The 27,294-nt window shown below is 40.4% G+C and overlaps 2 protein-coding genes across 2 annotated transcripts; both read left to right on the forward strand.

Annotated features, from left to right (window-relative positions):
- Positions 1 to 1,678: 1,678 nt before the first annotated feature.
- LOC126383146 (cathepsin Z) lies at positions 1,679 to 7,636 on the forward strand. Its single transcript, XM_050033589.1, has 6 exons — positions 1,679 to 1,829; positions 3,108 to 3,271; positions 3,532 to 3,711; positions 4,667 to 4,817; positions 5,735 to 5,900; positions 6,121 to 7,636. Exons 1-6 carry the CDS (start codon positions 1,702 to 1,704, stop codon positions 6,232 to 6,234), a joined length of 903 nt encoding a protein of 300 aa, XP_049889546.1. The 5' UTR covers positions 1,679 to 1,701; the 3' UTR covers positions 6,235 to 7,636.
- A 4,568-nt stretch (positions 7,637 to 12,204) lies between these two features.
- mppe1 (metallophosphoesterase 1) lies at positions 12,205 to 26,022 on the forward strand. The gene is made up of 9 exons (XM_050033657.1): positions 12,205 to 12,757; positions 12,885 to 12,993; positions 14,659 to 14,762; positions 15,673 to 15,753; positions 18,207 to 18,315; positions 18,657 to 18,737; positions 22,809 to 22,931; positions 23,149 to 23,289; positions 24,800 to 26,022. The coding sequence occupies exons 1-9, from the start codon at positions 12,507 to 12,509 to the stop codon at positions 24,983 to 24,985; spliced, it is 1,185 nt and encodes a 394-aa protein (XP_049889614.1). The 5' UTR covers positions 12,205 to 12,506; the 3' UTR covers positions 24,986 to 26,022.
- The last annotated feature ends 1,272 nt before the right edge of the window (positions 26,023 to 27,294 follow it).

Consider the following 27,294-nt stretch of genomic DNA (forward strand, 5'->3'; position numbering starts at 1 on the left):
AAACAGGTGTTTTTCTTAATAATTGGAGGCCAAATTCAACATTGATGCATCAGTTGGCCCACTTCAATTACTGCCCACTTGTTTGCAGGGTATTGGCTATATAAACAAAAAAATTGATGAATAAATAAAACCTAGAGTCCAGGTGGGGGTACAGCACCGAGGATTACTCAGTTAGCCAGGTAACTTCATGTAGCAACTGCTCTGAACATTTGTTCATAAATAGTGTTGTGACTGTTGATAAAGGTCAAATATTTCAATACAGTCACTTGCATAGGTGTAAAGTATGTTCTTGATATGTATGCAATTAAATGAATGAATATACAAAACAGTTAAGTCTCTCTGGGTTATGATCCCATTTATTGCAGAATGACTTGCCTTGATGACTTGATGAGAATGTGAAGGTGAAGTAATCCAGATTATTTTAGCATTTCCTGCTTTGCTGTGCTTACCCTAAGAACCACAAATTCCCTTGCATATGTTCAAAATGACTTTCCCTTCAACTGTGACCTTAAAACACCTGATTCAAATCACCAGTGACCAACATTATCTCATTGACTATACACACCTACCATCTAGTGGTCAAAGATATTACACTCTGTACATACAATTCAAACACAACTATATGCATAAGAAAAACTATAAATACACATATAAATTCACATGCTAAATGGCTCCTTCAGTTAGCAATAATCAATACTTATGACTACTTGTGGTCAAAGTGGGTTTAATTACAGAAGGGAAGCAATGGTGGCAAAATAAAAATTAATCAATACTTTCCTTTTATGGCCCAAATGTGTTTGTAGTTTCAGTAGTTTACTGCACAAAAAATGGCCTAGATAACTAACTGAACTATCTGACTCACTGTGCATTTATGAATATAGTAAAACTTTCAGTAAGCTGCTGTTGCCAAACTACTACTAAAATTACATTTAGTGCACTACTCCCCAACCCTGGCTGTCTCAGCCTATCACTTAAGGATGGGATGTGAGCTGTCTCTTTTATACGTTTAAAGAAATAGATTTTTCTCTCTTTTTTCTTAGGACCTGGTGAGTCTTTCACACTTTGGATACTTTGAGTTCATCCCTATATTTCATCCTCTCAGCACCAGTTTCAGACCCATATCAGAGCATTCAAGCTTTGGTTTTACATGCAATGTCCATCAGTCAGACACCTGCCTCCCATAAACTAGAGTCCAGGTGGGGGTACAACACCAAGCAGGATTACTCTGTTAGCCAGGTAACTTCTGAAGCAGCATGAAACAACTTCTCTGAACATTTATTCATAAAATAGTGACCCGTACTTATCAATATTTGTGTCGAAGTGGGTTTAATGACAATAGAGAAGCAATGATAAAAAATAATAATAATAATGATAATAATAATAACTTCCTTTTATGACCAAAATTGTTTATAGTATATAATATATATAAAGTAGACTATCTATCTGAATCACTATGCAAATATGAATGTAGTTGGACTTCCTGCAAGCTACTGTTAATGTGGTCAAACTACTTGTTCAATAGCATGGTAGCCTTCTTCCTCTGCCTCTGTGTTCTGTATTGTTCAGTGAACTCTGCGTGAGTATATAGTAGGTCATATATATAATACTGTATGTGACGGTGCACAGTGGAGGTTGTCATGGTAACAGACAGGGGGCGCTGTGTGTGTATGCTACACTCTCCCATGAAGGATTAGATTCAACATGGCGTCTTCAGTAACTGTACAGCTGCTGTGTTGTTTAGCATCAGTGTCTCTGCACATCAGCTCCTCCAGACTTTTATCTGAGCCTTGTTACAAACCCATCAGAGACGACAGACCGGACTCTGTCAGGTGAGTGACGAGGAAATGGACATTTTGTTCTCACAGTGACACAGTTTAAGGATTTGGACTCATTGTTTACCTCCTGAGTGAACTAATGTTAACGTTACTCCTCAATTGAGATTTGACAGTACCTTTAACGTTAGCTACATTTAATCTAAGTCTAAGTTAAGAACTATCGTTAGCGTGTGTTACTCATATATTACGAATATGTTACTCATATCACCGGTGTTTCTGACAACATATTTAAGAGTTCATGTTCATAAGTAGCCTATATCACTGTTATTAGCAGTACAGGCTCATTAAGTATTCAGTGGTGGTGGTATTTAACATTAACTAAGGTTAAGTACCATACTGAGAGACAATATTCAGGTACTTGTAGCCTACTTTACTTCAGTAACGTATTTCCATTTTATATTATTTTATACTTATGCTCCTCTACAATTTGGAGGCAACATTTTTACTGCAACAAGATTAGTTAGTTACTTGTTACTTCATACATTCAGATTAGGCCTGTCAAAATAAAATATTAATCACTCCACCTTTACCAGCTGCAGCATTAAAGTGATGTGCACATGAATGCATTACTAGTTATAATCCAGTAATATACATTATTCTGAAATGGGCCATTATGTACAATGAGTATTTTTACTTGTGGTACTTAATGTATTTTCATGCTAATACTTTTGTGCTTTTACTTAACTAGGATTTGAAATGCAGGACTTTTACTTTTAAAATTTATTATTAAGGTTGAATGAAATATTAAATTGATCAAAAGTCCTTTAGGTCTGTGGTTCATAACTGGTTCAGCCATGGGGTCCATATTTCTTCTTAGTCATTAATTCGAGGTCCACACAGTTGAATATATTCAGCATCATACTTGCATTTGGCCATGTCCTCAAGCTGGTTTGCTGTCTCTGTCATGAAGCTGTCGGTTAGTCACTCACTCTGCAGTAGAAAATGGCAATTTAAAATAAATGTTCCAGAAATTTACTGTACTTAAAGATTAAGTTGTTTTTTTTTGTTTTTTTTGCTGCAAATCACTTGTGGTCCATTCAGAATGGGCCTGTGTCCCACTTTGGGAACCACTGCTTTAGACAATCCTTGATTGATTACCTTTAATTGTACTAAATTAGACAACAAAGCAAATTAATTATGGTAGATTCAATGTACCTCATGCTTTGTGTGATATTAATTTCAACTTGACAGGTATAGCTAATGTAAATAAAAAGCATCTCTCAAAAAGATGTCAAAATTGAAACGTAAGCCTCATCCTTTTACTTATTTCAGGACACATGCCCGCCCACATGAGTATGTGAAGGTGTCAGACCTCCCTCCGTCCTGGGACTGGAGGAACATCAAGGGGAAGAATTATGTGAGCGTCACACGGAACCAGCACATCCCCCAGTACTGTGGGTCCTGCTGGGCCATGGGAGCCACCAGTGCACTAGCTGGTAACCATGGCAATGGAGGGAGGAATGGAGGAGGGGGGAAATAAGATGAGGATAGGGGGATGGATAGATGGGATTCATGTAAAATATGATATATATGGTACATATAATATTATGTTTATTTAAAATATATGTATTACAATATATTGTATGCATATATAAATATATTTTTCCACCCTGCAGTTTGCCAAATGAGGAAGACTGAATCCCCAGAGGACATTTTTTCCATTTCAACATTTGTTGTTGTCATTCTTTTGTCCAAGACCGTATCAACATCAAGCGTGGAGGAGTGTGGCCGTCGGCCTACCTGTCAGTCCAGAACGTGATAGACTGTGGGAGGGCGGGCTCTTGTTACGGAGGAGATCACCTGAGAGTCTACGCCTACGCACACCACAGCGGCATTCCTGACGAAACCTGCAACAACTACCAAGCCAAGAACCAAAGTAAAAAATTATACAATTTCAATCCCTTTATTTTACTCGGATCGTTCTTTCTGGTGCTAAACTTACACTATATGGCCACAAGTATGTGGACACCATGGTTTAGGTCTCTTTTTTCAATGGTTTGGGCTAGACCCCTTAGTTCCAGTACGGGACAGTGTGCCTCCAACTATGTGCTGACAGTTTGGGAAAGGCCTTTCCTGTGTCAACATGACAATACCCCCATGCACAAAGCCAGGTCCATAAAGAAATGGTTTTCACAAAGCCCTGACCGTTACCCCACTCAGCACCTTTAGGATGAACGGGAAGCTGACTGTGAGCCCGATCTTATCACAAGACATTACAGTTGGACCTCTGTAATGCTCCTGTAGCAAAATGGGTGTAAATTCCGGCAGCCGGGATCCAAAATCTGATGGAAAGTCTCCACAAAAGAGTGGAGGCTGTTATTCTGCCGAAGCATATAAATACCCATGAGTGTGGAATGAGATGTTCAGCAGTCACGTACAGGAGTAATAGTTTGGTGTCCATATATTTTTGGCCATATAGTATGTGTCTATTTCATTGGAAAAGACATCAATTTAGGATCAAGTTAAGAGAAGTGTTGTGATATTGTAAACTGAAGGTCACCAGTGATTTTGTAAAATGTTTTTTCTGTGGCATTTTTAAGGACAAATAAATCTTTAAATGGCAGGAATGTCTTTTGGGAAACACATAATTAATAGGGTATTATTGGGGAAATGTAACCAACATCGTAGGTTGCAGTTGGTTTGCAAAGCAGCCTCTCTGAATCTCAAACTAAGCACATTTGCAATGTCAAAGCCCTTAAAGGTTATGTTACATAACACTGTAACAATACACTGTTAATTTCAAATCTAACTCTATGGAAATTGTATAGAATTGAGTAATATGAGTGTTGCACTGCAGTGATAATCATTATAAATGATCTCATTTGTTTCAGAGTGTGAACGGTTCAACCAGTGTGGCACCTGCTCCTTCTTCGAGTCGTGTGCTGTTGTGAAGAACTACACTATGTGGAAAGTGGGCGACTATGGAGAAGTTTCTGGAAGAGACAAGATAAAAGCTGAAATTTACACCAACGGGCCCATCAGGTAGAGTAAGTCATCCTCCCCAGTCATTTTCTAATTATCCATCCACCCACATGCTTCGTGTGAAGTAAGAGAATCAGCCTGAACTTTTCACAGAGCGATTCTTCATGTTGAAGTTTTTATTAGAGGATACATATTTAATCATTATTATAACCTTTGAGAAACATAACAGCACTGACTGGAAGTGAATTTTACTCAGATAAGTCAGAAAATACGGTAAATAATATGAATTTGAAATAGTGGTGTCATATATAGACATATTTTTCACCATGTATCCACTTTAATGAACACAATTGAGCCTTAAGTTACTTAAACATTTATTTTTGTTACATATTTCATCAGATGTTATTCTTTAAGTAAAGTTCTGGCTTTGACAGCTTCATTTTGTCTTTAAGTTATTTCCATGCAGTATTACCAAAGTCTTCACAAAGTCTTTAGTTTGCTCTCATAATACCTGCAGGTTAGTTTCAAAACTTTCCCATCTGCTGTTATTTGAAATGCATGCGTTAATAAGATTGTGACATGAAGAATGTTAAACTGCATGAGAGTTTAAAGTTTAATAATGAGTAGAAACAATCACTAGTTGTAGAAAAAAAATGGGAATGTCCATGTAAAATCTGTACACATACATCAATAAAGGAACCTGCAGGGGGAAAACTGCTTTAGTGAACATCTGACTGGAGAGTCAGAGCAGGAAACTGTGTGTGAAACTTGGCACTGAAAGTTCCCACACTACATGAGACACATTAAGTTACAAGTTCTGATCCTGCTGTAACAGCCAAAAGCACTGCCAAAAAGAAGTGATTTTTAGTTTATTTTGTGATCACAATAATGTGAAAAGAAAACAAAAAAAAGAGATGTGTGAAGATTTTATTGTAGCTTATTAAAAGACTAAAGAAACTCTGCAATTTGTCTTTCAGCTGCGCCCTGATGGCCACTGATGGCCTGGAGCAATACTCTGGAGGGATCTTCTCCGAGTTTCACCCCCTGTCTTTGCCCAATCACATCGTCTCTGTGGCTGGGTGGAGTGTGGCGGAGGATGGGATCGAGTACTGGATAGTCAGGAACTCCTGGGGAGAGTTTTGGGTTGGTCTCTCTTTCTCTCTGCTCCACACCCTGCCTGTGCTGCCCTTCCCTCTTTCTAACATGAGTCAGCCCTGTAGCTAAAACATCCACACCTCACTACTTTACGAGTCATGAATTCACTCTTTTACATTGAGTTGCCAGCCAGTGTTTTTAAGAAGTGACTTTGATAGTGGGTTTCTTGCATCCAGATTAAGTAATGTTTGTTTTGTTTTGCTTTCAGGGAGAACACGGCTGGGCAAGAATCGTCACCAGCGCCTATAAAGGAGGAAAAGGCAACTGGTTCAACCTGGGTATTGAGAAAAACTGTGCATATGGAGACCCTATTGTGACATAGGTGCCAAATGAAACTGACGGACGCTAGTTTTGTCGTGGCTCTGCTTTTTTTAAGTAACTGAATTTTGATCATTCGGAAAAAAATAGTTGAAAAAATACAATCATTTGTGTTATGTATGGTTTTTTTTTTTGCCAAATATTTCTTGGACACGAGCAATAACTTCCTGGAGTCTCAGCTGGTTGCCAAGCAACTAGTTCAGGCCATTACACAGTTTGGCACACAACTCCTAGTAAAAGCACAACGTGTCATTTTTACACTTTTGTGCTTATTAAAACGAACCAGAAACAATGGCCCTCATTTATGAAACAAAGGTATGACAGGAAACCGGGCGAGTGGTGATTTCCACGCAAAGCTCGGCATTTATCAATGTGGAGTTGAGCGGAGGCTACGATCAAATCTCATGTCAGGTTTCAGCTCGTGTACGCAGTGTGGACTTGGGGTGCGGCGTAGTAAATCTTGCTGAGTTGGAGAATTGCTATTAGACCACATTTTGACTGGCATCTAAGTATTTGGAGCCACATATTAATTACTTCAAAATGCATAGCTGCCACATGCACGCTTTCTGTCACAGCTTGAAGTTGCCTGGCTCTGTGGGACGGGCTCCAGAAGCAGACTTCATGTGTGCGGCCAAGTGCTCCTTGATCTGGGTCAATTATAAGCTTTTATATGATATCAATATTGTATAATATATGGGCTAATATTATTACTATATGTAGGCTATAGATTGGTACATATCATGGATGTATAAACTAAATATTTCAACCTCAGCTGGAGTTCGCTTGTCCACTGCAATGCTGTTTACCACAGCAGTGATTTCCTTCCATACTGCAACTTTGATGTCACTTTTCAGGCTGCCAAATAAAACCAGTTGGTTAAACTGGACCTGGGACGTCAGTGTTTCCATTTCTAGCAGAGAGAGGTTTCTCCTCTTGGCCCTATTGCGCCTCTCCATGTGGTAAACTCCAGGGGCGAGGCCTCTAAACCCAGAATATATTGGGGTGGGATATTTAAATGTTGATTGTTTTTAGCAGCCACATTTATCCTTCCTAACTGTGACTCATGAATCACATGCAAACCCCATCATAAGATGATTTCTGTGTTCAGATCTGCACTGGTTTGTCTGTCAGATTGATAAATGAGGGCCAATATGTTACTTAGCTAGTAACCTTTAAAGCAGTGATTCCCAACTGGTTCATTCCCAGGGTCCAGATTTCTCCTCGATCATTTGTTCAAGATCCACATAGTGCAGTGTATTCAACGTCATACCTGCCTTTGGCCATGTTATTGAGCTAGATTGCTGTCTCTGTCATGTAGCTGTCCATTAGTCACTCACTTTACAGCAGGGGATGGGACTTCAAAATAAAAGCTCTGTGCCAGAATTTCACTGTACTTCAAAATAAAATGTGTCTTTTTTTTTTTACAAACTTGACACCTTCGCGAGTCACTTGCTGTGCATTCAGAATGAGACTGGGAACCACTTTTGGACCAGGACCCACCAGTTAAAGGATTTGAAACCAGGTTACCTGTTTCCACCTGTTTCCAGTCTTTATGCTAAGCTAAGCTAATCGGCTACTGGCTCTAGCAACAGAATTACTGCACAAATGCGAGATAGGTATCAGTTTTCTCATCTACCTCGCTCCAAGAAAGCAAATAAGCTTGTTTCTCTATTTTTTTACTCCTATTCCTTTAAGAAGGAAACATTAGCTTCATTTTTATGTCCACAATCCGTAGAAACACACATGAAAAGCGTTTTATTACAGATTGATTTCACAGCTATCCACATAAATGTTACAAGGTTAACCACATTCAGACACTGACTTTAAATAGATATTTTACCAAAGAAATTTTGGCACAAAAAAAACTTCTTCCAGCATTCACACGCAATGTTTTTTTTTATGCCCTGCAAGATTCTAATATGCAACCTGGGCAAATGACCTGCTCCTGAATTCAGTTTTTAAGCTCGAAACTCATTCTCTGAAAAAGAAAGAAAAAAACACCACAGTGTGCCAAAAACTGCAGGTCCCTCACTTCAGACCCATTATCACACATTTCTAAGGAAACTATTTATTCCTCCAAATGACAGGCGAGCTGAGTCACACATTTAAATTCAGCCGTGGTGAAACAGCGTTGGCAGGTCTCAGGAAAGGGGGAGCTTACAGCTGCATTTTGCTTTTGACCCACACTGCATAACATCTGCACAAACAGCTTCTAATGAGAGTCTGGAGACTGACTAGTCAGACTAATTTAACATGAATCAAATCTGGGTTTGGACACAGTATCACAGAGAGCCAGCAGACAGCACTGTAACCACCTCCCGGTAACACTTCTCCTTACATGCAAGTTTGACTCCCGGGGAAGTGACTTATTTGTTTCCTCCAGTTGTTAAAGACATTATGGATCAGTGTTTCCTGCAGATTTGAAAAGGGCTTTTTCAGATACTGAAATCATGCGCTCTGCAGCTTGGGGTTTGCAGCCTATGGGGAACTTATTCTACAGAGGGATTTCATTATTTGTAGACTCAGCTGTTCAGTTATACTGCTCACAACGCCCTCTCCACAATGTCAGGAATAAAATTTTGGTGGGGAAATACTTGATTTGTTGATTTATTAGTTTGAAAAGAATTCATGTTTGTTCTGACAAAAGAGCGCCATCTAGTTCATTTATATCTGAGAGAAGGCAGACATCTCTATGGTCGATATTTCCAGCAGTTATTTGTCCCTAACAAATGCACTATTCACTATTTAATTTAAGTAACATTTGCTACATTGCCCAGTTGTTTTAGGTCATGTTTTTGGAGTTTGACCCAGACTAAAGATCACGCTGCCTTCATGCATACAGATACAGACAGTAGGCAGCAGTCTCTGGCCTCTCGTGAAGCTCAAATGCTCCTGTGTGTGTGTGTTGCTCTGAGCACGTAATTGACATACTCTCCTGGCTTTTTAGTCTGTTATGTGTGAACCTTTTCACTTCCCAACATGAAGGTCTTAATGGTGTTTTAAAGCCTGCTCTCGATATTAAGGTGAGGAAATACTGAAAAAAACTGACATTAGCCTTAAAATTGTGCAATTTGAAGTATATTTTGAGCTCCTCTGAGGTTGCTACTCACCTAAATTCCCAGAAAACCTCCTGAGGACACTGATCTCAGTGTCTCCAGTGCAGCGTGGCTGTAAATAAAAGCAGGATTTGTAATATAAAAGGGTGTGAATTCTAGTTTCTAGAGTGTCGTCTTGTTGGTGTAAGTTTGCAGGCGTGAGGCAGTCCCTCTGTGCTTCCTCTTTCAGACTTATAGAACAGCTTTGCTAAATCAGTTTTAGGGTTTTAAACAAAGTCATGCAGTTGAAGGGCAGTTTACAGTTTAAAGCAAATGCTCTTCATGTCATCAAAGCCTGTTGTGAGTGGAGCAAAGCCAGGCTGAACATCTGGAGGGGAGAAGAGGCCTGAGTCTCCACCCTTTTTTTTTTTTTTTTTTTTTTTTCTAGAGACAAAAATGCTCATTCATGATCACAAACAAATCATATGCCTGAAAACTGTGAAGCCTTTCCCTTTAATCATGCTGTCATGTGTCAGTTTCCCCCTCTGTGCTGGTGCTGTTGCAGTGCTCTACTTTTCACTCCTTGCAGCTTCCTCATTCTGCAAGAGTCAGATATTACACTGAATGTCTGTTCCTGCTGCTCAAACAAATGAACTCATAGTCGGGGTGTCGACAGGAAATGAGTGACAGGGCCTTTGCTTTGCAAGTGTGAGAAGGACTTAAGTGACTATTGCAAACCAACTGGTTTAGCCGGTAACTGGAGGACGTAATGAGAACACTTCTGTCAGAGCAGTGTGGATCAAACTCCTCTCTAGTTGTAGTTTTAGAGCTGAACACACAAGCAGTCTCTGGCTGATTAGATTTCTGCTCTTAATCACTTAATCTCATTTGTCCCATAGTTGTTGGCTTCTTTCCATGTGTTGGGCCAGTATTTGTGTCATCATGTGGACCAGTGCCAGCTTTTCTTATCACTGATCAGATTTATCAATAGTTTTTATGATTTATAGTTTACAGATGGCTTTTTAATAACTTTTAATTCAAGTGTTTTTAATCTCTGTCATGTCAACCGTTCCTCCACCTCTCCACAGACACTGTAAAGCTCGCGGGAGTGAGCAAGGAAAATACCGGAAGTTGGCCGATGTTGCGTTTAGGCAGAGTTACATTTGCCACATTGATTTTTTAAAAGGTGGCACTTTGTGAGTTAAACGAAAAAAAGTGAAAGATCCGTTTAAAAAAAATTTACATTAATGTAAAGTAATGTTTTATTTTTGTCAGATTTCTAGGCTGAGAGAAATTTCTTACTTTTTTTAAAAATTTATTTTTATTAAACACAAGCAGTTTTTGTGAGTAGGCAATTTATTTTCATTTAAAATTATTTTTTGATTAAAATTTTATTTTAATAACTCAAATATTGTGTGTGAACGTGCAAAGTAAGTAGCTAGAGTCGTCAAATAAATGTAGTGTAGTAAAAAGTATAATGTTTCCCTTGAAATTTAGTGTAGAAATTAGCATAAAATAGAAATACTCAATCAAAGTTGGCCACAAGCATCACTAACTTTTGCCAGTAAATATACTATGTTAAAGTAGGCCATTACTCAGAACCAGGAATGGTAGATAACTAAGTACTACACTTAAATGCCATTTTGAGATACTTGTACTTCACTAAAGATTTTTCTGTTTGCAGTTTTATTCAATCAAATATTTATTCATTTTTTACACTGCACTGTAACTTCTATTATTCAAATATTTGTATTGATTTTAATTGCACTGTTACTTTTATTTAACTTTTATCTTAACTTTTTATTTGCTATTGTCTAGTTCTTTAATGCATTATTTTTAAATGTCCCTTTATAATGTGTTTCTTTTGCACCTTGTCTTAATGCTTTAGATGTTTTATGTAGGACACTTTTGATTGCCTTGTTCCTGAAATGTGCCATAAAAATAAAATTGCCTTGCGTTTACTTGACTATTTCCATTTTATGCTAGTTTCTCCACTACAGTTTGGAATAATTTTTACTTCACCACATTTATTTGACAGCATTAGCTACTTTGCAGAGTCTGATCACTAATACAAGATGTAAATAACCTAATGAATCATTATGGAGGCATATTATTCTGGACTAAGGTAGCCAACAGTACAGTTAAAATCAGCTCCACCTTTACTTGCTGCAGTATAGTGATGCTTACATGTTAATGCATCAGCCATTAGCTATAATCCATTGATGTATAGGCCTAGTATATATATTATTCTGAAATGGGCTATTCTGTACAATAAGTAGCTAGGTTAAGTACCCTAACTTTGAATTTTGATTCTGAATGCAGGACTTTAACTTGTAAAAGAGTATTTCCACATGGTATTTCTCAATCTTAAGTAAGATCTGAGTACTTCTTTCACCACTGTTCAAAAAGCATTAATAAAAATGAGAGATGCTGTACTTCTCTGGCAGTGATTCAGAGAGAAAAATGTATAAGACCTGGGACCCTTTTGTCTCATTTTCATAACACCCAAACAACATCTGCTCTCAATGTGTTTTAGTTCAGCCCTTGATATCAAAATCAAAAAAGAAAAAAGTAAAACCTGTCTCCGTGGATGTTGTTACTCTGCATATTAAATCCATTGCACCCTAGAAATATTTAAAGAAAGAAAAAATGGGAATATGAGGAGGATGGGTGGAGGGCTGATGTATCATAAAGGGTATTACTGTAATCGCCGCAGGGTCATGTCTACTTTTTGTTCTGCACACTGATGTAGCCTATACTGTGTGGCGCTGCCCAACCCTGGTGTTTTATTTCTTCTTTTTCTTTTGTGTTTGTTTTTCTTTTTTGAAAACTTTAATAAAAAAATATATGAAATATGAAAACAAAAAAAAAGCATCATTTGATGATTTTTAATGTAAAGGATTGTGTTTCATTTTGAAAGGGTCACCGGAAGTGTCATTTTCAGCTTGACTGTTAGAGCTGAGATGAGATTTGGTTGCGAAACAGCGGCAGGCTGCTGCTCCTCTCGCCTGTCTCTCCAACACCAGAGGACATTTTTAACTTTTCCTCCCATATTTTGAATCCCCGGGACCTGACGGAGCTTTTTCATTGTGTACCCGGCGCAGCCTCAGAGCAACTTGCCATGAGCATCACACGGCTGGAGACCTAAACAGTCGGGTCTGGAAGAGAAGATGCCTCATGGACCGCTCCATCACCGCCAGTGCGCCAGTTCAGGGCATCCCAAACGCCGAATAACAAAGAAATGCCGAGGTTTAGCGCCAGATGGATGGTTGCGGTGCTGCTGATTCTCCTGGTCGGCGGCGCTTTCTTCTTCTGCGAGTATCTCATTTACTTCCCGACCATCCTCAAGTGCGCCTGGCCGAAGATCAGCCATGCACGGGGCGGAGAGGGCATCGACGGCCGGCCGATGGACTCAACAGTCCGCGCTATGGTGCTGTCGGACACCCACCTCCTCGGAGCCGTCGGGGGACACTGGTTCGACAAGCTGAGGAGGTAATGTCATCTTTGTCATAAAGGCAATCCATCACTGCTCCTCCATCTGTTCGTCTGTGCTCCGGCTTCTGCAGGAGTGTAAACAAAAACAACAAATAACGCTTACTTGTTGTCTCCAAACGCACAGGGAATGGCAGATGGAGAGGGCTTTCCAGACCGCTCTGTGGCTGCTCAGGCCCGAAATAGTCTTTATTCTCGGGGATATCTTCGACGAAGGCAAGTGGAGCTCGCAGAAGGTAACGTAGAGCTCCCTTTATTCTCCTTCTTGCTTTGTCTGCACAGTGCTTGTGATGATGATGATGGTGGTGGTGGTGGTAGAAAACAGTAAGAGGATGCAGAGCAGAGGCCGGTACTCACCGGTCATCATCATCATCATCATCATCATCACCATCATCATCATCATCATCATCTTGTACAATCCAGGCCTGAAAGGCTGCAGCTTATTTTTTTTTAAGAAAACACACAACAGCAGCAGCAGCTGCAGCCTGCACCCTCCTCTCAGCCCTCCATGCTACATCCATCCTGCTTTAGCAGACCAAAAAAAGAAGAAACATCCCCTGGGAATTTTCACACATCCATTACTGGATTGTCAAATGGGATCCATCAAGTCAGATAGAAGAAAGAGTAAGTGTTGAGCAAGTGCAGCACAGAGGAAAGCCTCATTAAAAACAGGAAACAGAGCTTGCAGACTGTAAAATTTCCACTAATCTACTATGTTCCCCCGTCAGCTTCCTCATTTTCACACTTGGTTGGCATCTCGCCTGTAATTTATATTCTAGATGTTTTAAAGAGAGGGATGACTCAAATCTTTCAATTTGTAGACAGAGAAATGCTGAAAGTAGGGCTGCTGCAGAGATGTTTTTTAACATTATGTATCAGTCTGTCAATTATTTTCTTGAGTGATTGGTTTGCATGTCAAAAAACAGTTTTAAGTGCTTTTTAAAAAGTTACCAGACCCCAAGACAACATCCTGAGGCTGCTTGTTTTGTCTGAAGTAGGGCTTCCTACTAACATTTATCTTTATTGTTGAGTAGTCTGTCAGTTACTGCCTTGATTGATCAATCAATTGTGTGGTGTACATGTAATACAATGGAGAAAAATGTGGCACACATTCCCAGACTTCAAACTGACATGTTTTAATTGCTCTTTTGTCTGAAATATTGCCCTAAACACAAAGATATTTTAGTTATGGTTATATCAAACACAGAAAAACTTGCAAATCCTCACAAATATTCAGTATTTTTGCTTAAAATGCTTCATAAAAACGAATGGTTTCAGGCGTCCTGTTGGAGAATTCAAAGCTTTGACTTTGCAGAAAGAGAGATAATACTAAAAACTGAGCTGCAACTAAAAACTTATTCTTTCTTGACAAATTCTTTAATATATAAATGTTGGAAAAAAAAGTGGCAAGTAACATAACAGTGATTAACCCCCAATGTGACATCTTCAAATTTGCCTGTTTTGTCCAAAATCCAAATTTAAAATGATATAAAACATATAAAACATCTGCAGTTTTACCTGGTAAGTGACTTCAAAGATGAATCAATTAGCGGAGTTACTGTCAATTAATCTTTTCTCAGTTGATTTATTGTTTCAGAGCTAATTAAAAGTAGCATCATGGAGTCATTTAGAGACACATCAGTAGGAAAAACATCATGTAAACCCACAGCACCGGCGTAATTAAAGGCCTCCCGTGTGCATCCTCGGCCCCTGCAGGTGTAAAATTGAATCTGGAGTCTGAATCAAAGCCGCCCGTCTCAGCCACCCATGGGGGCTGCGGGGTGACCCTCAGAGATCCCATTAACTCTCATGAGCTTCCCAGGGGAGTTTTGTCTTATTAAAGGCTCCACTGAAACCTGCTTCAGCTGTGTGTGTGTTTGTGTTGTTCCCTGTCTCTGCAGCACTGGGAGGACGACGTGCGCCGCTTCCACAGGATGTTCAGGCACTCCACTGACACAGAACTGGTTGTGCTGGTTGGAAATCACGACATCGGTTTCCATTACGAGTGAGAACAAGCTTTACAGCATTATTGTTTTATTGTTCAACCTTCAGTCTTGTGTGCTGCCCAATCATGTTCAGGTTGCCTCTGATTAAGGTGTGCAGGGTTCAAGGAAAGAGTCACAATAAAATCTGAACTTTGATTTTACTAGTTACCACATGATGATTTTTAGTCTTGTCATTCACTGCCACAGCTACAGAAATATCTGAAAACAGACTCAAAAAGTTATTTAGCTAGGCAAGACTTTGTCCACATCACATAACCTTTGAGGAAACATTTGATTATAAGCCAAATAGGATGAATTACACTGAGATATACGGTACAAGGGTCGGACACTGTAAAAAGTGTTCAGGGCCATAGATACCTGTGAGGACACTGAGGTATTGTCTGAAGTAGGATGTCATTATCTTTTTTTTATACTGTCAACAAAGCAGAAACAAAAGGCTTTATTACAGTCAGCCCTCTTGGGTCACAAAAACAAATCTGTACAATAAAATGCAACGCTTGTGTCAAACAGGTCTTGATTCAACTTTATGGTAATTTACCGAGCCTGTATTGCATTGCATTATATTGCAGAGATGTTGCATTTATTGTGTCCACCCCCGTGAATGCAACGCTCTTTTTTGTTTGAAACTCTTGTTCTTAATATCTCAGGGGAAGGAGCGGTGAGAGAAAACAAAATGAGATGCACGAAATCATCCTGCAGTAAAGTATTTGATGCCTGTGATTCAGAAATGTGGGATTATGCAGACACACAGCTGCTCGTATGTGCTTTGATTGGACGCGTGCAGGAGGAAGTGAGATGGCACAGCTCTTATGTAACAGTGTATGACAGACAGACGTGACAGACTGAGCAGCAGGGTTTCTCTTTTTTTTTTTCTGTGCTGTGTGACGAGTGTGTTGTGTCTCCCTGCAGGATGGACTGGTTCAAGCTGCAGCGCTTTGAGAAGGTCTTCAACGCTTCCTCCACCCGCATCGTCACCAAAAAGGGAGTCAAGTGAGTGATGGGAGGATGCAACATACAACATACATGATGACCCCTGCTGGAATGTTACTCAGCAGGCTGGAAGGTCACAGGTTTAATCCCCTTGAGTCGGTCTGTGCCAAAAAAAAAGCTTTTAAAACACACAACAGGCGGTAAACTGTTCTACCAATATCTGCAAACAGGCACAAATGACAAAATTGCGTTCCTGTTTTCACACTGTGTGCTGAAGAACAGCAAACGCTGCAAAAATTGTGCATTTTTTGTTTGTTGCTGAGTTCTGAAAGTCTTTAAAATTTGTCCTTGTTTGCTGAAGCCCGGGGTGTGTGGAGTTTGTATGTTCTCCCCGTGTCAGCGTGGGTTTTCTCCAGCTTCCTCCGCCAGTCCAAAGACATGCAGGTTAACTGGTGACTCTAAATTGCCTGTACATGTGAATATGAGTGTGAATGGTTGTCTGTCTCTATGTGTCAGCTCTGTGACAGTCTGGAGACCTGTCTAAGGTGTACCCCACCTCTCGCCCAATGCCATTCGAGACAACAATAGTTACTAATTTCAGGCGATATGCTTTTATTATATAATTTAACCAATCAAAAAGGTATTATTATATTATATTAAACTTGAACTGAAACCAAACATTTATTATAAAACTGCATTTATCATGAATATGGTTAATATTAAATTGATAAAACAATATGTATTTTCACATAACTGTCCATAACTGCCTGTGATTCTTTTATTTTTTAAAAAAAAAAATCCAGCAAATACACAATTTGCCTCCTGTAGCTGCACTTCAAAAATAATAATAGACCATTTTGAAGGTTGTTATGGTGTGAGTCATACTAAACTGCAAGCGGACAGATAACTATGTTGGTGCAGTAGTGATGTAGCGTTGCAATGTCGTACAATGTTATGTCAGTGCTTGGTGTGGTCTTAAAGGGGCAGGTCATCCCAAAATCAAAAATGCATATTTTTCCTCTTACCTGTAGTACTGTTTATCAGTCTAGATTGTTTTGGTGTGAGTTGCCAAGTGTTGGAGATATCAGCTGTAGAGATGTCTGCCTTCTCACCAGTATAATGGAACTAGATGGCACTCGGCTTGTGGTGCTCAAAGTGCCAAAATAGTACATTTGAAAAGCACAACAGTAATGTCTCTTTCTAGAAATCAAGACCCAGTTACTCAAGATAATTCACAGACCTTGTTGTGAGCAGTTTAATGCAGGAGCTATTTTCTTTCTACCGAATTACACCCACCAATCATATCACTGCACAGAGGGAAGTGTGCATCTTCTGGTAGCTCACATTAGAGCGCGGCTCGGGCCGCATTTTCCTGACCAAACCTGACAGTCCGAGACAGTTATAACTGAGCCCGGCCTGACCCTGACAGACTTTCTGATTTTTAAGTCCGAACCCAACTTGAGCCCAACGCAGTTTATTACCTGACATAGTAATTGTTATCATGGTTACAGCTTGTCTGTTTACTGTGATCACACATGGACAGTGTGTAAATGACCAGCAAAAGGCTGCTGTTCACACAGTCAAACACCACACACACACTGCAGGACAGCACAGCGCACACACTCAATTGGAGCGGAGCCTGTGTTGCGTTCAGACGTTGTCACGTAAATAACAAATTTCAGCACTTGAATAGTCCATAGCACAACACAGCAGCATGTCAAGTGGGCCGAACCTGAACTGAACCCGAGCAAAATTTCTGATTTATTATCCGAACGCGGCCCGACCCATCAGGTTCCAATGGGTCCCTTCGGGCTTGTCTCGGGTATCCACACTCTGGCTGACATAGCACCACTGAGCTAGCTTCTGTTACATATCAGCCAAAGAGGACGCCATTGATCTGTACATCTTGAACTGAGTAGATGCTCACTTCCTTCTGTGCAGTGACATAGTTGGTGGGTGTAGTTCAGTAGAAAGAAAATAGTTCCTACATGAAACTGCTCACAACAAGGTCTGTGGATTATCTTGAGTAACCAGGTCATGGTTTCAGGGAAGAGACATTGCTGTTGAGGTTTTCAAATGTTAGTTTTTGGCACTTTGAGCACCACAAGCTGAGTGCCATCGAGTTTCATTATATTGGAGAGAAGGCAGACATCTCTACAGCTGATATCTCCAACACTCGAGAACTCACACCAGAACAATCTAGACTGATAAATAGCACTACAGGTAAGAGGAGAAATATGTATTTTTGATTTTGGGATGAACTGTTCCTTTAAGTACAAGAGACACCACACAGAGCTGTTATCATGGCTGCTCAGAAGCTCAACAGTTGACCTTTAAGCCCAAAGATGTCAGCGCAGCTTTCCCTCCACACAAGATTTATGTTATGGTATTCGACAGAATTTCCTTAAAGCGCCCAAAAACCTTATAATATGATGTATCTCCACAGCCTCACTGCAGCTCCTCTGTACTTCATGCCAGACTTACTGAGTCTTTTTTTCTGTCTCTTCCTTCAGTTTTCTTCTGGTGAATAGCGTGGCCCTGCATGGCGACGGGTGTCCCATCTGCCAGTCGGTGGAGAAGGAGCTGATCAAACTCTCCAGAGACCTCAACTGTTCTCTTCAGGTGGGAGGAAAATTTTTCTGGAAGTTGCACACTTTCACGCTGTCAGCACCTTGAACACACTCTGCTGCTGGAGTGTGAAAGACTCAAGTCAAGCGAGGAGGAAGGAAAAAAACACACTTACATCCAAAGCTCGGTTGTACCTGGAGCAGGTGTTTTGCCTTTTTTATACATGCAGTGTTTGTAGAGGCAAATTAAAAGTGTCTGCTTCTCCATCTTCCCACAAATCTTGAGACAGAAGGAGTGGAGAGATATGAAATAAAAATGATGACTGATGTCTGAGGACGCACTGTGAGCTCGTGGACAAGACGGCCGATTAATTCTTTATGTCGTCTTTTCTGCAGAATTCGCAGTCCGGCAGTGGAGCAGCGGACAGCTGTGAGGGCTCACAGCTCTATCCTCCCACACCCCCCATCATGTTACAGGTAAACTGCAGGTGTACTCTGCATGTGCGAAAACATAAACGCCAACAAGGATACAGTCGCTCCTCATCAGATGCTCTGGTCAGGGAAAGAATTAGTGCTGAAACCATTAGTTGATTAGAGGACAAGTCTGTCTTGTGATTATTCCTCCCGTCCATGCTGGCCTTGAAGAGACTCCTGTCTTCCAAAGTTACTGACTTTTAAGATCGAAATCCCTGTTTTTCCCAGACTGTTTCCTTCAGATAAGGGATGGTCACAGAAAGAGGGAATTTCCCGCTGAGAAAATACCTGCTAAATTAGATTCACACTGCTGAAGCCTGGTATTATCTTTGAGGACTGTGGATTTTCTCCCATCACTCAGATAAGCAGGGATCTCTTCACAGCCATTATGGACATGAGGAATGATTACAGTGACCAGTAACTGTTTCAACACACACAAGCATGTGAATATCATGTTAAAACAGACTCAAACATTTCCATACTCATCCATTAAATAATTATTCAACCGACAGAAAATTAAGCAAAGACAATTTAAGCAACTGATTCATTGTCATTTATGAAGTCAAAATTCAGTAAAACAAGCTGGTTCCTGTTTCTCAGATGTGAATATTTGCAGCTGAACTCTGCTTCACATCATTTTCTTGGGGGTTTAACTATACCATCATCTGGCAGATTTTGTCCTAAGTCTTTAAGAGGCTTTGGTGTGCTAATTTCTTTAGCAGAAGGAAGTGGTACCAAAGAGACTAGACGACCCCAGAAGGCATCCATTAGTACCAACCCTGTCATGCTAGCTTGTCGGGAAGGGAGCTAAATAATGCTCCAAAGTAATTCCAAATTTCGATAAGGGAAAAAGTGATATGGCTATTTTCACAGGGGTGCCTTGACCTCTCACCTCAAGATATCTGAATGAAAATGGATTCAGTGGGCTCCAACGAGTCTCCCTTCAACAGACATGACTGCTATACTAGTCCCATATTATTTTGGGCAAAAACCATGTGGTCTGCCTATCCTAAAAATGGTGTATTTGAGTATTTTTGCATACTGGGGTCCTTAAACACTCTTAGATTGCATGAAATTGACTGGAAAGCTGAGACTCTTACTGATTCAAGGCCCCTAACTGTATTCATGTATGATCATGTAAGCCCACATAGTAGCCATTTCACTGTAGCGACACTATTTTTTCGAAACTTCAACTCACTATCAAGTGTAGCTAAGGAGAAAGAGGCTTCAGCTACCAATCGGAAGGTTAGTGGTTCAGTCCCTGGCCACTGCAGTCTACATGTTGAAGTATCCTTGGAAGACATACATACATACTACCATCAGAGTGGGAGTGTGTGTAAATGATTATGTGATGAGCAGGTGGCAGGCTTCGGCTACCAGTTCATGAATGTGTGTGAATGGGGAGAATGGTGCCAGTAGTGTAAATCGTTTTGAGTGGTCATTAATACTAGAACAGTGCTATGTAAATGCAGTTCATTTACTTTATAAAATGACCTATAGTGACCGCTAGGATCATCAGAACATCATTAAACGTTTACAACCACAAACCAGAGACCTTGGGAATTCAGAGAACGTAAGGCTTTCATAGGTGTATTGACAATATAGGGGTTTCCCAGCAATTTCCATAATAGAAGTGCTTACAGATACTACAATACTTACAGAGATATGAAAAGTTTTTTGATACCAGATCACAGTATCAATCTTTCCATGGTGTTCCTCAAGGTCTTGGTGTCTGAATGTTGTATTTTGGAGGGACTCTCGAATGGTAAAAATGCTTAAACTTTGCACCAAATCTGTTTAGCAAATTGTATCAACCTTAAAATTGCTGCAACAACTTATTATTATTCAAATATTTTTATTGAATTTTCACATATTTAAAACATTCAAACAGGAAGCAGCACAGAAACAGTGCGCACAAAGCCTACATACAAGTCTCACATCGTACCAAATACACATACCAATTGTGCTCACAATTGTGCTCATATTGGACCATATACTAGTTGATCAACATATTAAATAAATAAATAAAGTAAAATAAATAAATAAATTTAAAAAAAAAAAAGAGAAGAAAGTATAAATAAATAGATTCAAAATATAATTAAAATAAAATTAAGATAAAATCAGGTGCCAGGATTGCCTGTACCCACAGAGACAAATTCCTGTTCAAAATAAGATAAAAATGGTTGCCAGACTTTATAGAAATTTCGAGAGGAGCCTCGAATGGTGTACTTGAGGTATTCAAGTTTGAGGTGTGCCATCACCGTCTCCACCCAGCGTTTATGTGACGGTGGTGCTGCCTTCTTCCAACTTAAAAGAATCAGTCGTCTAGCCAATAATGTGGAAAAAGCTACAACCTCTGCCTGACTTGCCGATAGCTGTGCCTCATCTAGCACCACACCAAAGATGGATGTTAAAGGGTTAGGATTGATGTCTTTGCCACATATAAATGAGAAGGTTCGGAATACATCTGTCCAGAATTTAGCCAACCTGGGACATTCCCAGAACATATGGCTGAGATCAGCTGGCTCCAGGTTGCATCTGGGGCAGGATGGGTCAGAGCCTGGGTAGATTTTCGCCAGCCTGCTCCTGGACAGATGCAGCCTGTGGATCACCTTGAACTGTATTAACCCGTGCCTGATGCACACAGAAGATGAGCGTACGAGTTTTATTGCCCGCTGCCATTCCAGATCCGACATTTCTATCCCTAGCTCCTCCTCCCACTGCCTTCTTATGTGTCCAAGGGATGGGGAAGCCGATCTTTGGATGTTTTCATATAGGATGGACACCATACCCCTACGGGTGGGGTCTGTATTCAGCAGCTCATCTATCCAGCCACCTTGTGGTGAATTCAGAGACGGAGGGACGTGTGTTTTTACGAAACTACGGACCTGTAGATACCTGAAGAAATTGCACTTAGGGATAGTGAAGTCTGTACTTAACTGCTGGAATGATCTAAAAACGCCATTTTTAAAAAGGTCTTTCACACACTTGAGCCCATTTCTGGACCAGAGCTGAAATGAAGAGTCTATAAGGGACAGAGGGAACATAGGGTTTGACACAATGGGGGCTGTGGGGAGGGCTTCTCTACTGTTAAAGTGGATTCTGAACTGTGACCATATCCTGAGCAAACCGCGGATAACTGGGTTGTTAGTGAAGTAGCGTTTACTCAAGGGTATTGGGGCACACACCAGCGAACGCAATGATACTCCGGTTGCTTGAGTGTTGCTCCATATGCACCCAGATTGGTGCTTCTCCCTCTGGCAAATTGCGGACCCAGTATATCAGTTTGTGGAGGTTTGCAGCCCAGTAGTAGTACATGCAACAACTTATGAGACACAATTGAGTATGGGATTGGTAATCATGTACTTCCATCATGATGTTATCAGCCCTTTTACACTCTAAACTTTCAAAGTTTGAAAAGACACCTGACCAAAACACAATGTTTATTACAGATAAGAGACTAGAAAAACTGGACCCAGAGAGCTGAGCTGCATGTGATGTTAATCTTCAGGTTCCTAGCTTTCAGATAATGTATACTACTTATATGTGGTATCTACTGTTGACCTGCTATCTCCCCATAAAAACCCTCCAACCCAAAAAATGGGTCCATGCTGGTCTCAGGGGGTTAGAAATGGCCGGCTCTACTGATAATTTTCATTGTTGATTAATCTGTCACTTCTTTAAAATGTTAGAAAATTGAGAGAAGTTCAGAGAGCCCAAAGTAACGTTGTCAATTTACTCATTTTGTTCAACCAGCAGTCAAACCCAAAGATATTTAATTTACAAACCATTAAAAGGCAGCAAGTCCTCACATTTAAGAAGCTTGAACCAGCAAACATGTAGTATTTTTTGACAATTATTTTACAGTTGATCGACTAATTTATGATTAAATTGTTGTAGCAGCAAGTTTTCATGCAGTTTCATGGCTGCATGTTTGTTATAATAGTACAACACATGGACTAAACTACACCAGGATCTTTGCAACACATAAACTCCTGCAATTTTTCAAAACATAATTTAACAGGAAAAATAATCTGAAGAGAAGATAATAGTCATGTTCTCCGTGTCTTCCAGCACTATCCTCTGTACAGAGTGAGCGATGCCGGCTGCACAGGACTGGATGCTGCACCGCCTGAAGAGCGACACCTGCTGTTCAGAGAGAAATATGACGTGTTGTCTAAGGAGGCCTCACAGAGGGTGAGTACTCTGCAGTCTCATCACACCGCCTCTGCTGGATCTCTCTCGGATCTCCTCTGAAGCGGTTTCATCCAATTAAAATACAGTACAACAGTCTGCTGTCAGAAATAGTCCCGTACGGAAGCAGCAGATGATGATGATGATGATGATGAAACTGATGATGTAAGCGAGCAGCAACAACCAGTCTCTGAGGTAGATGTGGGTTTTCTCTCCTCAGCTGCTGCAGTGGTTTAAGCCCCGCCTCATCCTGAGTGGACACACCCACAGCGGATGTGAGGTTCTCCATGACAACAAGTACCCAGAAATCAGCGTGCCGTCGTTCAGCTGGAGGAACAGAAACAACCCCAGCTTCATCCTGGTGAGTAAAAACATCTGGAGAGTTTGGTTGTGTGAGGAGATGATGTAAACAAATGATGGTGAATGATTGTGTGTGTGGGTGGGTTCATTCTTTGGGAAGAAAAATAACACTTCTATAGTGTGAATTTATAAAGCAGCTATAATGTAACAGTGTGGTGTTAAAGAGGGTCTTCCCACAGTGATGAGAATTATCACCAGAATCTCCTTTTGTAGTGTCTGGCTGCAGCTGTACTGTTTTGTTTCATTCTCATTTCTCTTATCGCTTTGTTTCCTTGTGCAGCTGGCAGCTGTTGTAAAGGGACACTTCATCCCAAAATCAAAAATTCACATCAGTGTAGAGACGTCTGCTTCCTCTTGAATATGATGGAACTAGATGGCACTTGGTTTGTGGTGCTCAAAGCACCCCTCATTTTAAAACCTCAACAGCAATGTCTCTTTCCAGAAATCATGACCTGGTTACTCAAGATATCCCACAGACCTTGTTGTGACCAGTTTCATGTAGGAACTACTTTCTCTCTACCAAACTACACCTGCATGGCGCAGAAGGAAGTGTGCATCTACTCATGAATGAGAGTGCTCGAGACAGCGTGAGATGTAAACATTAATGGCGTCCTCCTCAGCTGAGCTGTAACGTTAGCTTGGTCAGTGGTGCTAGGTGAGCTCACTGTGGACGCACGCTTCCTTCTGCGCATGATATGGTCACAGGCATGATGCGTTTTGAGCACCACAAGCTGAGCCATCTAGTTCCATTTTACTCTAAAGAAAGCAGACATCTCTGTGGTCGATATCTCCAACACTCGGCAACTCACACGAAAACAATCTAGACTGATAAATAGCACTACAGGTAAGAGGAAATATATGTATTTTTGATTTTGGGGTGAACTGTCCCTTTAAGTACTACTCGTCCATGTATTTAGGATCCAAAAATCATAAAAGTGGTGTTCATTTCTAAACAGTATCTTTCTTGACAAAATATGTAAGTATCATAAACGTTCGCCACAGAGCTTATTTTCGGCAATAATCCAAAATACAAAGGAAAAATCCCATGGGCTTTTTGTTAAGGGAACCAGGGTGATGCTAATTTCTTTGTTGGCCTCCAAATAAACATCATCCCTTAAGCACTCTGGTGCAATATGACTATCGACAATAAATAAAAATAATGTGATTTAATGGAAAGCTCTTTGAACAGCTGTGAAATGGATCTTGTGGCAAGATTTCCTTTTTGAAAATATATTATAGTGTCCCAAAAAACTGTGTTATTACAACAAAATTTCAAACAGCACCATTAAATTGTGTTATGGGGACAATGAAAAAATAGGGATTGTATCTTTAAATAGTCAAATTAGCAGAAAAATATCCAGTGAGGAAACAAATAGGAGCTCTGATTTTTAGTGTTTGGAGGCCCCCTGGTGGCTGAGGGGCCCAAAAGCAGACACCTTTGCCATCATTAGCTGTGTCTGTCACCTCTAACCCATTATCCTCCTTGTCTCCCCCCTCCTCCCCCGTCTCAGGCGTCGGTGTCACCCGGCAATTACGCTTTGTCCAAGTGTTTCCTGCCGGAGGAGAGCACGGTGATCGGCGTGTACTGCTCAGCTGGCGCATGCATGCTGCTGCTGTTCCTGGCTCACTGTCTGTGGATGAAAGGCCTGCTGCAGTGCCTCAGCCTCTGCCTGCTGGGGAAGCACAAGTCTCTGTGAACTACATTACCCACAGTGCACCAGGACAGAGCCATGAGAGTAGAGTACACCGGACTTGGTAAATACTTGATGTGAGGATTTGCAGATGTGACGTTCCTCTTCTGAACAGGTCCAAAAAATCTGTTCGTGAAAACTTCGATTTGTTTGTCCAAATGTGTCACGGCACTGTGAAGGACATGAATATATGTTTTAGATGTCTGACAAGGACTCAAAGTTTATCACTTTTTATTGCCTGTGATGACAGAGCATACGTGGGGCCAAATTGTTGTTACAAATAATCTCTGGTGTTTGTTTACCTTCCCTGGGAGTGCCAGACGGGTGGAGCACAAATGTGAAGCTTTTCAATCACAGCAAAGAGAAGTAACCGTCACTGACTTTACAACAGTTTCCTTTGACCGGCAGGAGTGTTAGCAAGTACACACGTGGCATTAAGTAAGACAAATCAAACAAAGAGTACATATGTAAATAGAAACAGTCCCTGGTCTGATTTAAGGTGGTAAAGTCAGATGTTGCTTTATGTCTCTCCACTCTGATGTTAACTGTGATCTGATGTAAACACACTCGTCATCTCACCCTGAACACCGTTTGTTTCCGTTGTTGACGTCCGATCATCCATCCAGGTTCCTCGTTGTTTTTATGATGCATATGTGAATATATTTATTGCTGACTTTCTGTGCCAAATGTTTGTGAGGGTTTTTGCCAAATTGTTGAAACATTTCTGATGAGCTGTACATAATAAATCAGAATCTTAAGAAAGAGAGTGGTGGTTCGAGCTGCAGGTTGATAATCAATGTAGAGGTAAACCAGTCACCTAAAGCCATGTCACTCTGTGAGGATGAAACACTAAATATCACGGGAGGCTCTACGCTGTCGACTTTTCAAAACCTGGAAAGAAACAAAGTCGTGGTAACAAAAAGAAATGAATGTGACTGAGACACAAATGTGTGTTTGCAAATGCAAAATCATGTCAAATAAAAAAAAGTAGTAAAATATTGGGGACATTTTCCTGATACTGAGATACAGACTTGTCTTAAATCATTTTCTGGTTGTCTCTTTACATTATCTTTTGGGCTGAACAGTATGAAATGTTTATTGTGTGTGAGCAGCAATATTTGAAAATCTTACATGATTTGTGCATCAATATGATGAAGTATTTTTTGTGAATTTTGTGATTTGTCAGGTGCTTAAATGACTGGATTCCTAAAAAAAGGGCTGCGACTAAAAATAATTTCAATGTCAAGTTTGATTACACTTTCAAAACACTGAGAAAAGTTGTGAATTGTGCCTGTCACAATTTCCCAGAGCCCAAGGTGACGTCTTCAAACAGCTTTTTTGTTTCATTTGTCTTGCTGTTCAACAGCCTAATATATCTAATTTAAAGAGATATTGGTTTAAAGAACCTAAAAGGAATTCTTCAATCCCAGTTTGTATATCCATACTCACCATGTGTTAAGTTCAATTTGTGAAGAAAATTTAGTTCTTCTGGCGTTCCTCTCCGGTGAACGAAGAATCCAAAAAGGCAAAAATTCCAGCTGAATTGAACTGAAGGCTGTCCACATTTAGCAACACCAAACTACATCAAAACATCCGTTTACAAACTCTCACACAACTCGTAGTATAATCCAAACTTCATTTGTATGATCAGTACTTCCCGAACACATGCATTTTAACTTACTTACTATTTAAAACACATCACAACAAAAAGTGCAGGCGTGTTACCTGTCGTGCCTGGGGAAGTGTTTTAAATAGTGAACTCTTAGCCATGGGCGGATTATGAAATAATGAGTCCTCTGGGCACAGATACACAAAAGGCCCCACCTCCTCTCCTACACAGGAGCAAGACACACAGACTTTGTGTCTCTTTGTGGTCATTTCGTGCATTTCGGGTTGTTTTTGTACTTACTTTGCATCACTTTGTGGCCTTTTGGTGTCTCTTGGAATCTCTTCCCGAGGGCTGTACCACAAAGCAAGTTCACCAGAGCCAGGCTGTCTTTGCCTGAGCTGGTTTGACGAACCCTAAAGCCTCGGGGATAACGGGGCTACAACTTGGGACAACTTGTTTGCTTGTTTTCTCTCTCGACCTTTGTGTGTTCTCCCATAAAACGAGTGAAATGACGTGGTCAACGCGTCATTTCACTGATCTTAAAATTGCTTCTTACGCCATTGACCAATATTACATGACCAAAAAAGCATTACACAAAAAGCAATGCTGTTGCTTCAGTTAAGCCAAGAGATTATTTATGATTATGGCTCAACAAGTTGGATAAAGTGCATTTATAATGTATTCCCTCAGCTGACAGTCTGTATTG

Source organism: Epinephelus moara, chromosome 21, assembly GCF_006386435.1.
Source record: "Epinephelus moara isolate mb chromosome 21, YSFRI_EMoa_1.0, whole genome shotgun sequence".
Lineage (NCBI taxonomy): Eukaryota > Metazoa > Chordata > Actinopteri > Perciformes > Serranidae > Epinephelus > Epinephelus moara.

Coding starts and splice junctions, on each gene's coding strand:
- LOC126383146 (XM_050033589.1), top strand. CDS start 1,702: ATGGCGTCTTCAGTAACTGTACAGCTGCTGTGTTGTTTAGCATCAGTG. Junction 1,830..3,107: donor GACAGACCGGACTCTGTCAG/GTGAGTGACGAG, acceptor TACTTATTTCAG/GACACATGCCCGCCCACATG. Junction 3,272..3,531: donor AGCCACCAGTGCACTAGCTG/GTAACCATGGCA, acceptor CTTTTGTCCAAG/ACCGTATCAACATCAAGCGT.
- mppe1 (XM_050033657.1), top strand. CDS start 12,507: ATGCCGAGGTTTAGCGCCAGATGGATGGTTGCGGTGCTGCTGATTCTC. Junction 12,994..14,658: donor GCAAGTGGAGCTCGCAGAAG/GTAACGTAGAGC, acceptor CTGTCTCTGCAG/CACTGGGAGGACGACGTGCG. Junction 18,738..22,808: donor CACCCCCCATCATGTTACAG/GTAAACTGCAGG, acceptor CGTGTCTTCCAG/CACTATCCTCTGTACAGAGT.